The 14067-nt window shown below is 37.8% G+C and overlaps 1 protein-coding gene across 4 annotated transcripts in view; it reads right to left on the bottom strand.

The window, feature by feature from the left end:
• SYT14 (synaptotagmin 14) overlaps nucleotides 1-14067 on the bottom strand; it is a 118415-nt gene that overhangs the window by 36095 nt on the left and 68253 nt on the right. For all 4 annotated transcript variants that reach the window (XM_065400833.1, XM_065400834.1, XM_065400832.1 and 1 more), the window contains one exon: nucleotides 11583-12032. In XM_065400833.1, coding sequence (XP_065256905.1) covers nucleotides 11583-12032 — 450 coding nt within the window. The remainder of the gene's footprint in view (nucleotides 1-11582; nucleotides 12033-14067) is intronic.

Consider the following 14067-nt stretch of genomic DNA (forward strand, 5'->3'; position numbering starts at 1 on the left):
GATTAGTGGAAACAATAACCAAAGAAAGAAAATAATCAGTTAGTGTTCCAATTCTTCATGTCTCCATTGCTTTGGGAAGTAGCAAGCGGGGAGAAAAAATAAAATAGAAGTTGGGCAATTGAGACTATCAGCATCTCTAAGGGAAATGGAAATTTAGCTTGGAACCACGGACTGGAGAATATGCCTCCTTTGGAAGATATGCCTGAAGAAGTCTTAAGGGTCAGTTTGTTGTCTTTGAAAGTAGAAATTTTATGTCAGGTGTTGACCTTGCAAATCTTCAGCGAAAGCTCTATCAGGATGTTCTTGGTAATTTTAGGTATGGCTTACCAGCTGCTCTTCTTTGATACAGCATTTAATCCACCCAGCCCTGATTTTTGTGGATTTAACCCCTATGCAATCTGAGTAGAAGAAAATGAAGAAGGCTGAAGATTTTCTGACATCCTTGGTGCATTTGAAATACATCTTGACTGCCCTTAGCCTGATTCTTCATTCCAATACACTGGTTTTATGGGGTTTAACTCCACTTACTTCTCCATTGATTTAGATCAACAAACAAACATCTGCTGGACATAGAGCTTCTATGATTGAAGTAAAAATTTACATTCTGAAGTGTGATTTTTTTTACATATCCTCACATGAAGGTGCAACAGAATCATTGGTGAATTTTACTAACAGATGGATTCGATTTGCTCCAAATAGGGTATATAAGGGTGGGCCTTTCTCAAGATCAGAGGGAGCTGGTGACTGGCATACAGGAGGTCCTGCAGGGAAAATCCTAGTTTAAGGTTTGATAGCTTTTAATTGATTTATCAATAAAACCTAACTCACAGTAAAGGGGTAATTTGCACTTTGTACAGTACACATGTGCTCTGTTCATAGTGTGGAAACTCCATCTCCTTCCATCCCCTCTTTCAAGTGTCTCACCAAACACTTTGGCTCCTGAGCATTTTGAAGAAATTCTTTGTCTTTTGAGTATCTATGGTTTTTAAGGATGCTTGGAAGACAGTTGAAGGAATGTCTGAAATCTCATTTCTGAGTTCCTTCAATGTTTCCAGCTACAAATTCTTTTGGGAAAAAAAAAACTCCCAATAAAATAACCGTATCTATGGTTAATGAAGCCACAATAATATCACTTTTAGGAAGAGAGATTAAAATAGATTTTGGCCCCGATTCTATATTTTCATGCGATGGTGGCTAATTTTTTTAAAACATTGTCTAGCTTTTCCGAGTCCTACGTTAGCCCTTCCTTACTTAGAAGTGGAAGATAGGCAACCACACATCAAGTAATGTCCCTTAATACTGAAGCACTTATCCATGGTCAATTGTATCAAAAGGTCCTAAGAAGGCCAGAATGATCAAAATGGCCAACTGATTCTAATCTAAAACAGGCAGAACATCATTCATAATCATGACAACCAAGGTCTAAATTAAAAAGGAAGGCTGGAAACCCAGATTTAAATCCCTCCCAGGGTACCAGTGATGTCTAAGAATGCTGGGCCTGTTTGAATCCTGGGGAGGGATGGACCTAGACCTTCACAAAAAAAGATGAAGTTTAAGACTGAGCAGTAATTGATAAGTAGTCCAATATTAGGAGTTGATTTCTTGATAAGGGAGTATACCTCAACTAGTAGCTCAAAAATTGTAAAGAGAATGTTTAGTTTCTGGAACACCCAAACCCATATACAGACTATGTTTTATAATTCTTCAAAACAACCCTGTATTTCAGAAATTTCATATAATCTCTTCTATAGTATGATGTGGACTCAAGTAGAAAGCTTCCTTTGTTAATCTTTATAGAGAGGATTCATAGACCAAGGGACAAATTCACCACTGGCAAACAGTTGGCAACTCCACTGAATAAGATTGCCAACATTCTAATCGCACAAAATGGAACTCTCTTGCCCCGCCCATGCCCTGCCCCTACCCTGAGGCCCTGCCCCTTCTCTGAGGGGATGATTTAATGAAGATACACCTTCTTTCTGACCTCCAGCATCCTTGGCATTTGAGTCAAGAGCCAAAAATGCCACATGTCCTACATTGTGTAATCGTTTTGTGACATGGAGAAACAACTACTAGATATTCTTGCTGTCTGAGACCATTAAACCCAATTAGAGTGAAATTCAGTTCAGTATATAGCCTAAGTAATCAAGCTTTATGCAAGAGAAAGGCACCCCAAGATGGAGTTAGGATACAGAGCTGCAGCACAACCATACACATCTACTGCCCATAGAGTGGGATAGTGGCTGCATGCCTTCCACATAATTCCACTGGATCTGAATAATCATTGCTCCCATTGATCTACTGCCTGTCTTCAAAGCTGACCTACATGCTGCAGAACACAGGGTTAGTACAGAGGTCCCCTGATGCTCTGCCCCATGTTGTCTTACCACGGAATTTAAGTGGTGTCGAAAACTGTGCTAACCTTCCACACCAGGAAGAATTTCACCCTTAATTTTTTACTAAAATCAAACACGAACCGAGGCTTTCAGACCTGAAAGATCAGTGTGTTAAGTCCATGCACAATACGCATATATCTCCCGAGAGCTACATCATCAGAGCCTTACCCAGTACATAGAGACTGTTCTTATACCTTATAATAGCCTAAATGCATAGCATCGTTTTTCCTTTGCAGATCAACATATTTTAAAATTTCCAAAGTAGATCTATTAAGTTTTTCTGGTTACAACCATTACCATTTTGAACAACCTAGAGCTGAGCTGCCTTTTCATATAGTACATGACAAAGTTCTGTCAAATTAACACAGCCTTAACTAAAGATCACATAAAATCTTTGGTTAAAATTTGGAATCTGAAAGTCTGCTTTTCTTCAGGTATGATGCAAAACTGAAATTTCTTTTGCTTTCTTTCCTTTGATTTATATTTACTATACCTTATTGTAAGGCTCACTTTAGACCCAGATTTAGCTATATGTCAACAAACTCTGCTTACAAAATACCAGTAAGCACCAGTAATATGAAATTTTGAAACTGATATTATGGATGACATTATTCCAGGCTTCTGATATTTCTTGTTGCATCACTGTTTTAGGCTTTTGTCTTGCCCATTAAAAAGCTCATTGTCTCACACTAAGCTCAAAGAGAGCTCACAGCCCTGTATGTTTGATTTAGCTCTGTCCTGTTAACGTTTGGTCTGTTTTAATCCTCTATTAAACCTTGTCAAAGAAACCACAAGTGTTTCATCGTCTGTACTATGAACTTCCATGCCTGATTCTACTCCTTCATATTTTATACCAAGGTAACTCAATTAATTGACTTCAGTAGAGTTATTCCTGATTTACTCCAGTGTAACAGAGATGAGAATCAAGCTGTAACAATCATAATATCTTACACTGGAGTCTGATTTTCTATTTTCAGGATTTCCTTCAGCAACCGGATAATTAACAATTGGAATCTTACACTCTTTTCATACAGATCTCTCAATCTCATTGAAACCAGTTCTCCCAATGACATGCTATGTATTTGGAGTTGCCTGTAATAATAATTATGTGTTGGCCTCATTAGTGTAAAGTTTGCTATATGCATATATTGAGATAATTCAGTAGAAGGACTGTCAGAAAGTGCATCCAGGAAGGGGGGAGTGGATCCAGAGATACACTTAAGGGATAATGCAAGAGCCATTTGTTTTGAGGCTGTCGTGCAACCCCCCTTGATGGACTTGCCAGGCAGGTTTCTCCAGGACCAAATCAGTCTCTGTGAAGGGTGAGGTGTATCAGTGGAACTGGGGGGAGGAGAGGGTGTGGAGTTTAGAGAGATACACAATCCTTCAAAGACAGAGACAGGATTTTGAGACTGAGAACCCGAAGTTTTCTGTGTGCTGGTCTGTGAGAAGTCAGACCTACCAGGGTCCCTATCAGGAGGCTGGTTAGAGAGTTTAGGAAAAATAGACATGTGTGTAGGTCTTTTGTTTTAAGATCCTTTTCTCTGGAATGCTTTGTTTGTATGGCTAAATAAAACAATACTTTTGTTTTGAGAAGTCTGATTTGGGTCACGGTACTCTATTGGTCACAGGCCCCCACAGGGAAGAACCACAGATACCAAACCTAGCCAGATCTGATGGGTAAGCACTGTTGATCCACAGGGCACTGGGATCTGTATGAGTACAGAGTTGAATTACATGTTTACAGCACACAGCTTTATGTGCAATTTTGAATTATTATCCATTCTCAATAAGAGATTATTAGAGAAAAATCTGTGGGATAAAGTAGACTTTGTGGTCCTAAATCAAATATACAAAAATATATTTTTAAATCTTTCAGTGTTTAGTGATAACTGAATCTTACTTTGGTAGAGATGATTTTATAAACTACATTAATGTATTTATGCAATGTAGCGTAAAGTCATTGATACTTAGATTAATTTAATTTTAGACAGAACTTTAATTATATAAAATATTATGAACAAGATCTTTCATTTGAAGTTGGTTCATTTACTGTAAATTGAAATGGCTTAGTTGTTTTTCCCCTTTTAATCTATTAAACTGGAAGGCCACCTGCTAATAATTAAGATAAATCAGTATGTTCAAATTCTAATATTCAACTCCAGATTTCTAAAATAGGACAATGAACGTAATGTATTAGGGGAAGACTTAGTATGGGAATACAATCATCCACAGGTCTAAGACCCAACCATTTTTATTAGGGCTGTCGATTAATCACTGTTAACTCACGCGGTTAACTAAAAAAAATGAATCATGATTTAAAAAATTAATTGCGATTAATCGCAGTTTTAATTGCACTGTTAAACCATAGAATACCAATTGAAATTTATTAAATATTTTTGGATGTTTTTCTACATTTTCAAATATATTGATTTCAATTACAACACAGAATACAAAGTGTACAGCGCACACTTTATATTACTTTTGATTACAAATATTTGCATTGTAAAAATGACAAAAGAAATAGTATTTTTCAATTCACTTCATACAAGTACTGTAGTGCAATCTCTTTATCGTGAAAATGCAACTTACAAATGTTGATTTTTTTGTTACATAACTGCACTCAATAACAAAACAATGTAAAACTTTAGAGCCTACAAGTCCACTCAGTCCTACTTCTTGTTCAGCCAATCGCTAAGAGAAACAAGTTTGTTTACATTTACGGGAGACAATGCTGCCTGCTTCTTATTTACAATGTCACCTACAAGTGAGAAAAGGCGTTCGCATGATACTTTTGTAGCCAGCATTGCAAAGTATTTACATGCCAGATATGCTAAACATTCACATGCCTCTTCATGCTTGGACCACCATTCCAGAGGACATGCTTCCATGCTGATGATGCTTGTTTTAAAAAATGTGTTAATTAAATTTATGGCTGAACTCCTTGGAGGAGAATTGTATGTCTCCTACTCCATGGTTTTACCCGCATTCTATCATATATTTTGTATTATGATAGTCTAGGATGACAACCCAGCATAAGTTGTTTGATTTAAGAACACTTTCTCTGCACATTTGACAAAACACAAAGAAGGTTCCAATATCAGATTTCTAAAGATAGCTACAGCACTCAACCCAAGGTTTAAGAATCTGAAATACCTTCCAAAATCTGAGAGGGATGAGGTGTGGAGCATACTTTCAGAAGTCTTAAAATAGCAACACTCCGATGCAGAAACTACAGAACCAAAACCACCAAAAAAGAAAAGCAACGTTCTGTTGGTGGCATCGGACTCAGATGATGAAAATGAACATGCATTGGTCCGCACTGCTTTGGATCATTATTGAGCAGAATCCGGCATCAGCATGGACGAATGTCCTCTAGAATGGTGGTTGAAGCATGAAGGGACATAAGAATCTTTAGCACATCTGGCATGTAAATATCTTACGACGCTGGCTACAATAATGCCATGCAAACGCCTGTTCTCACTTTCAGGTGACATTGTAAGGAAGAAGAGGGCAGCATTATCTCCTGCAAAAGTAAAAAAACTCGTTTGTCTGAGCGATTGGCTGAAGAAGAAGTAGGACTGAGTGGACTTGTAGGCTCTAAAGTTTTATGTTGTTTTATTTTTGAATGCAGTTTTTTTGTATATAATTCTAAATTTGTAAGTTCAAATTTCATGGTAAACAGATTGCACTACAGTATTTGTATTAGGTGAATTGAAAAATACTATTTCTTTTGTTTTTTACAGTGCAAATATTTGTAATAAAAATAAATATAAAGTGAGCACTGTACACTTTGTATTTTGTATTGTAATTCAAATCAATATATTTGAAAATGTAAAAAACATCCAAAAATATTTAAATAAATAGTATTCTATTATTGTTTACCAGTGTGATTAATCGCAATTAATATTTTTAATCGCTTGATAGCCCTAATTTATATAAAACTTGTCAGCCTCAGTCCCCAATGGCCATGAATCCTCATGACTGTGATGAAGTTTAAAAGTTTCAGTTTTAAAATGCTTTTCTAATAAAGTAATTTTTTGACAAATGTAGCCCTACTATATCCTGTAGGACTGCTATATAATGTGTGCCACAGATAAAGAGCAACATGAAACCAATGCACAATGCATGAAGAATGTTCAGACCCACCCCGACTTACGCAATCATTCTGTTCCGGAAAGCCTTGTGTAACTTGAATTTTGCATAAGTCGGAAACGTATACCCGTTATGCAAAAATGTTCGCAACTTGAAAATCCTATTTCTGGCTTATGGAACTTTTTCCGTAAGTGCGAATTTCCGTAAGTTGGGTCTTGCATAACCCGGGGAGCGTCTGTATAATAAATGAATAAACATCAGCTTCTAAACTGATAAATATGAATGCCTTAAGTCACTAAAAATAACTCAAACTAAAATGTTTCTTGCACAATTCCAGAGGCCAAATTAAGCATATTTTCACAAATGTTTGATGCACACACACCTGCCCAGTGTCTAGTCACTATCACTGGGATCACATCTAGTATATCCAAGGATGGAGAGTGAGAAACTTAAATTGAATTATTCACAGCAAAACGACTAGCACAGGGATGTAAGGTGAAAGATCATTATGCCTACTCATTAAAAGGCATAACAGGTATATGAACAAGGAAAATTATTTGTAAAGTACTGCAAGTGCTGTCACCTCTTCTGCAAGAAATCTTTCTCTATAGAGAGTTTTAAAAAGTGATCATTTAGATTGCAAAGTTGGATTAGGTAGCTCAGTAGTCAAGAAGGTGCTCAAGTGTACTAATACAGGTTTGCAGCAAGTCGAATCTGAACACCAACCCTTCCTCCACCTCCAAGCCCTCAATTAGGAATGGACAAAATATTTGATTAAAATAAATGGAATGTACTATTCAGATGTGTTGGAATTTTCCACACTGTACCCCCAAAATTAACTTCTGAATTCAGATCCAGAGGATATTAAATGTATTTTTTTTTTGTTCTATCCCAAACAGCAACTTCTGGTGGACGGTGTTAAGGGGGAGGGGTAGTGTTTTGATTTTATCCAAATAATTTTTGCTCATCTGCCAATAAACTGTTAAAATTGTTTTTCTACTCATACAATACTGGAGACTCTGATCCAATTTCTTGCACAAGAAGACAATTTTTCTTATTTATTTGGATGAAAAGAATGATGAACAGTTTTCCAATCCCTTTGGAGGAAAGTGCAGAACCACTTCAGTGATCCTATCTACTTCAGATAGATCAACAAAATATTTTGTTCAGAAGTATCAGACCGCTAACTGATCTAAAAGAATCACATGGACACATGAACTTAGATAATCAGCCAAAAAGACCAGAACAGCTGAAATCTGATAATGACCATATTTGAGTATTTTCCTTTTGTGGGGAAGAGGGAAAGTAAGAGAGAGAAAAATATATTCTTTACATACATACACCCTTTTTATGGTAGAAAAAGAGCAGAGAGGAGAGCAGGGGGAGAAGAGTGACGATAAGGCTCTGGATGCAGCTGATGGTGTAAGACATCCGTCAGAATGCAGAAGGAGAGGGGATATTTTATCTCGGGTGAGGAACAGGACTTGTGAGGTTATGAGGAGGAGTTAAGATGTGGTACTGAGCCATGTATAAGGAACACAGTAATGTGGATGGACTTCAAGAACACCCACCAAGGACAGTACTTGACCCTATACCCGTATGTCCCTGAAGTGGGGAAGGTTGCCACCAGACACACCAGTAACCATATGCATCTGTGGGGTAGGGGCAGAGGTGAACTAACCTGTTGATCTGGACTCTAGCTAGGATCCCTTCTAAGTATTTTTAAAGGTGGATCTGAAGTTATGCTCCATGAGACTTATGCAGGACATGCACTGCTCCCAGATTGATGATTAGCAAATAAGAATTTATTAATATACTATCAGGCAGGAGCAAGTAAGATAAACTTGTTCAGAAGAGACTACTACAGATGTTTCAGTGAAGTTAGAAAGGTTCAGTGACACATATGTTTAATGTTTAACATATAAATATATTTTAATTTTAAAATATATTTAATATATAAATATATCTAATATGTACAATTAAAATAATGAGAACCAGAGGGGAGAAGGGAGCCAATATCTGTATGTACAAAGGATCAGTCAAATACAGCTAGTGTTTAGCAACAAAACACACTAACACTAGCATAAGACAAATTTGGTTCTGGATTTAGAACCTATGTAAGTACGAGATTTATAATTTCCAAGTTTCCCTACTCAGTTGTAGCTGCCCAAATTAAAATAATCCTCTCCTTTTCCCCTTTAAGTAATCTTAGCCCTGCTTTTAGGACTACAAGGACAATAACATTACAAAATGCAAACCTTAACTTTACTGTGGAATCATGTACACTTCAGAGCATGCAGTCATCAGTCAGCCTTCCCACTGAAAAACTATATCTAAAACCATAGTAAACAACAATCCTTAGAATGTATGGAGTTGAAAAGATTTGGAAACTGGTTCACATAAGTCCAGAAGTACGAATTCCTATTCAAACTATCCAAACATATGAAGGCTTCTTTCAGGCCATTTGAACTTCCATTCCTATGCAATTCCTACACCAGCAACAGGCTATGTAGAAGACCCTTTGACCCACCAATAATCTCCATTTCCCCCATTCCTGGTATGCTTTTAGTGAAGGAGTGGGAGGGGAAGACTGAAAGCCTGGTACCTATATCTACCTTCTTTAGTGGATAACAATCTCAGTATCATCTTTGATGTCTTTCAGAGACATAGCTCCACTCTCCCTCCCAAGGGCTGGTCTACACTATCATGGTAAATTGACCTAAGTTACGCTACTTCAGTTACGTGAATAACGTGATTGAAGTCGACATAGCTTATGTAAATTTACCGCGGTGTTTACACTGTGCTGTGTCAACGGGAGACGCTCTCCTGCCAACTTACCTTACTCTTCTCGGGGAGCTGGAGTACTGGAGTCAACGGGAGAGCACGTTGCCATTGACTTAGCGGGTCTTCACCAGACCCACTAAATCGGCACTGCTGCGATTGATATAGCAGTGTTGATCTACAGTAACTCCTCACTTAAAGTCGTCCAGGTTAACACTGTTTTGTTGTTACGTTGCTGATCAATTAGGGAACATGCTCTTTTAAAGTTGCGCAATGCTCCCTTATAACGTTGTTTGGCAGCTGCCTGCTTTGTCCACTGCTTGCAGAAAGAGCAGCCCGTTGCAGCTAACTGGTGGGGGCTTGGAACCAAGGTGGACCGGCAGCCCCCCTATCAGCTCCCCGCTCCCCTAAGTTCCCTGTGCAGCAGCCACCCAGCAGGCTATCAATTGCCGGCAGTTCAGCTGTCCCTCCCCGCACTGCCATGTGCTGCTCCTGCCCTCTGCCTTGGAGCTGCTCCGGGGAGCCTCCTGCTTGCTGTGTGGGGGGATTGGGGAGGGGAACAGGGGGGCTAATGTCAGGGTGTCCCCCTCCCCCCACTCCTGCCCCCCGCTTACCCGTTCTCCATATAGAGCAGAGTGGGGACACGACAGGGCTCAGGACAGAGAGAGATTGCTGGCCGCAGCTGCTGTCTCAACTTCCTAATCTTTTTAAAGGCAATGTATTTAGAGTGGTGTCAGCTTATTTAAAGGGGCAATGCACATCTCTCTCTCTCTCTCTCTCTCCCACACATAGGGTGTGTGTCTCTATCTCTGTCTGCCATGCTGTCTCCCCTCCCTCCACTTGTGCTGCCTTGTGGAGCGTGAGGCTACATTAACAACAATGTGTTAACCCTTGAGGGCTCAGCCGAATGCTAGTTCATCATTTAGCAGTAAAGCATTCCCCGGGAAATAACCCACCCTTTTCCACCCTCTAACTTCACCACCTCAACCAAGCTTCACAATCATCATTGCTGGTACAGAATTAAATTGTTTGTTTAAAACGTATATATATATGTAGTTTTTTGTCTGGTGAAAAAAATTTCCCTGGAACCTAATCCCCCTATTTACATTAATCCTTATGGGGAAATTGGATTCGCTTAACATCGTTTCTCTTAAAGTCGCATTTTTCAGGACCATAACTACAACGTTAAGTGAGGAGTTACTGTACTGGTAAGTGTAGACTGGCCTTAGAAAATAAGTCAAAATTACTTCCGATGAGCACATGAGGTATATGCTCATCTAGGGCCTGATCCACGGGCTTCAATGAGCTTTGAATCAGACCCCTAATCAGAATTTCAGCCATGTGACAAAACCCAACTGAGCTTAAAACTCAAAACTTCATCACAAGAAAGCTCTTGTTAACATCCAAAGGGCATGGGGGAGCGGAAGGAACTCAACCTCAGCACAATTTTCACTGACACAAAAATGTTGCAAAACATATTTCATTGTTGCAGGACCCTCAGGCACTTGAAAAATAGAAAATTTAGAGTATTTTCAATTTTGTTTCAAATATTTTTCATTGCTCTTGTATTAAGCACTTCAAGTTTACTTAAGGTAAGTGAACAGTGTTTGTCCTCAGAAAGCACTACCCAGGATTCCCTTGTGTTCCTTACAGAATCATAAAAAATGGGAGATGATAAAGTCCTCTTATATCACCTGTTCCATCACCAGGACTCCATATTATACTTTTTAGCTGATTCTCATTTCAAATCCCAACAGATTATTGTCCTTTATAGATTAATGTGACTAAAAAGAAATTAAATATTTTATTTTGCTTGTCCTCTGAAGTCATTAAAATAAGGGTTTCAGCACCTTCAGGTTTCCTATTTCCATTGTTTCTGGGAAAGCAAAGCATGTGTATTATATTACAAACTGGATTTTATTACAGAAGATGAAAATCACCAACTAATATAGATTTTTAAAAATGAAAGCACAATGGTCAACAGGTTGATAAATCAAACCTGTAAAACTAATCTCAATATAATAATTTTATCCTCCTATTACTATTATAATATTTTATAGTGAAAATACCAAAGTAATCAAAATGAAAAAGCATAGGCAGCTTCTACACATGAGAAATAAATATACCTAACAGTAGCTAATTGGACCCCCTCCCCCTCCTCCAAACTATTATTTTGCATAAAGTGTGCATGACAATGGGGAGGGGGGGAAGTCCGTGGAAGTGTTGTCTCTATAAATATATAAACTATTCCTAATAAATTCAGGACAATTTATATAATTACATACTTATTCTGCTTTGTACAATACTCACAGAAAGACTGTAAGAAGGCTCCATTATCACTGGTACTGACATCTTCCCTTGAAGATTCAATTTGGTTAAGTAAAAAATCTTTTCCCCCACAATCCTCTCTTTTTTCATGCGACGTACACCATACAGTCTAAAGCGAACTGCATAATTCCCAATCATCTCAGATTCAACGTGATTAAATTTGAATGTCTCTGCGAAGACAGGGCATGGTCCCCGCTGGATGCTGGTTTTTGCTCTCTGTTTTTTTATAGGTAGGAGAACTAGATGTACTTGCCATGAGTTTCCACCTGTCCTGTTATATGTTGGGATGTCTGTGACAGCTGTCACTGTTACTAGAAGCTTCTGTTCTTGTGAGTCATAGTCAAAAGTCACATCCAGCGTGCCGTATTTAGCTACTGGCTCAGGATCAAAAGGTTTAGGAAGCTGTGAAGATGATCCTCGAGCTGACATATCCTAAGGAAAGAAATATAAATGCTTTTATTTATTTATTTTTGGTATTCTATTATTAAATCTAGCATAGAAATGCATGGTTTTCTCTAAGCAGCATGATGTGACTATGATCTTTTTGTTCACTTCATAAACAAGGTAATTAAACACTGAAGAATGAAGAGGTGGCTGACTGGCAACCAAGGAAAATCAAAAGCTACTTCCAGCTGGTCAAAATAGATAAGCCCAGGCACCAACTGGAAAAGAAAAAGCTAGAACTAATAAGTTCCGCATAAGCTTAGATAAATAAACTGTCATTCATTGTGAGGTGCAATCCAAATATCTGATTCGAGTGAGGGGTTCTGCAGAATTTTAAAAAAAACCAATACTCAAGTTTAACATATTTAACACATTAATACCTGATTTGATGGTAACAGAACATAGTGAAATATATAGGACTAGAGCAAGTAATGGGCCGAATACTGCAGTTGGTTGCACATACAACTCCCACTGCAGTCAGTGAGAATTGTGCACATGCAGCAGATAGCTAATATAGCCTGTTAAATGTAACTTCTTAGAAGTATACAAGAACCATACCTATGTCAGAAATGTCTTCTGTACTTGCCATATACTGTATATCAATTCTTAAAGCAATTATTGCTAATGCTTAATTTTTAAAATCTTTAGTGTTCTCATTAGGTGTGTACTTAAAAATTTAATAGCTAATAAAATGGTGAGGACATGCTGTTACTTTCTGTTTCAAATAAAATCACTTTGTTTGCACAATGAACCCTTCTTTAATATGGGATGATTTTTCTCCCTTACAGTATAAGTAGTTTGCTACGAATTTACTCCATTTACATGGTATTGGTAGTTTAGTGAAAGTTAACCCAGCTGTACCTACAAATATATTCTAATCATGGGGCATGATTAAGACTGTATTTTTAAAGAAAATAAGTGCTATTTTGTGTGAAGCAATATGTCAGATTTCATAGAGCAACTTTAAATTTCATAAATACAGTGAGTGCTTCATACAGTGCTAGAAATGTTTCAGTATATATATATCTATATATAAACAAATAATTTCTACTCACTATTTGACAAAAGAATTTTATTTTTTTAAAGTCAAGTATAAAGAAATAATTTGTATGCCTTCCATTCAAAAACACAACAATATTTCAATAAAACCAACAATCTGGAACTCCTCCTATAGAAAGTGTTTTTTCGGTGGTGTTCATTCTGACATAGCATGATGTATAGATGAAAATTCTCTGGCATTTATCATTCAGCAGAAAATGAAAAGAATCTTTTAACACATGCACTGTGGACTGACCCAAAAGATGACTGACTGCTAGGGTGACCGGGACAGTCCCGATATTTGGGGCTTTTTCTTATATAGGCACCTATTACTCTCCACCCCGTACTGATTTTTCACATTTGCTGTCTGGTCCCCCTTCTGACTACAATATTTATCAATCTATATATTTTTTCCATTTGGGAAAGCCCGGTTGCCTATCTATGCACCTATGTTTTCTTTTCCCATGATTGTCCTGTGATCGCTGGTCTGTGTCAGCAAGCTCAACGCAAGTAAGCCCAAAGAACAGGCCAGCTATTTCCAACAAAGCCCTCCTCAGCTACCTGCTGTATTCACATCCCTTCGTCAGCAATATTGTTTGTTCAGTAAAAATCCACATCTCTCAGGCTTTTCCTCTCTGCATTAGCAGTTTATTTTTAAAAAAGGGGGCATAAAGTTTCAATGCATGTTTTACACAGCAAATTGTCAACTCCACATTTTCCATTAGATCTGTGATTACCATACAAATAATACAGCCATAGTCATGATCAGTGACCAATTTCTACGAGGACATCAGGAGGGAGCAACAGGTCCTCAAACCTCCTGGATGTCATTAAAATTACATTCATCCCCATTTATTTATTTATTAGGGAATGGGAAAATTCTAGATTACTGAGGGAGCCATTTGACTAAAGGTTGGGCCTGAATTGAATTTATAATATAAAATAATTCTGATCAAGATAAAGCAATGGTTCTGTATGCTTGCAT

This window comes from Emys orbicularis, chromosome 3 (genome assembly GCF_028017835.1).
Source record: "Emys orbicularis isolate rEmyOrb1 chromosome 3, rEmyOrb1.hap1, whole genome shotgun sequence".
In the NCBI taxonomy this organism is placed as follows: Eukaryota; Metazoa; Chordata; order Testudines; family Emydidae; genus Emys; species Emys orbicularis.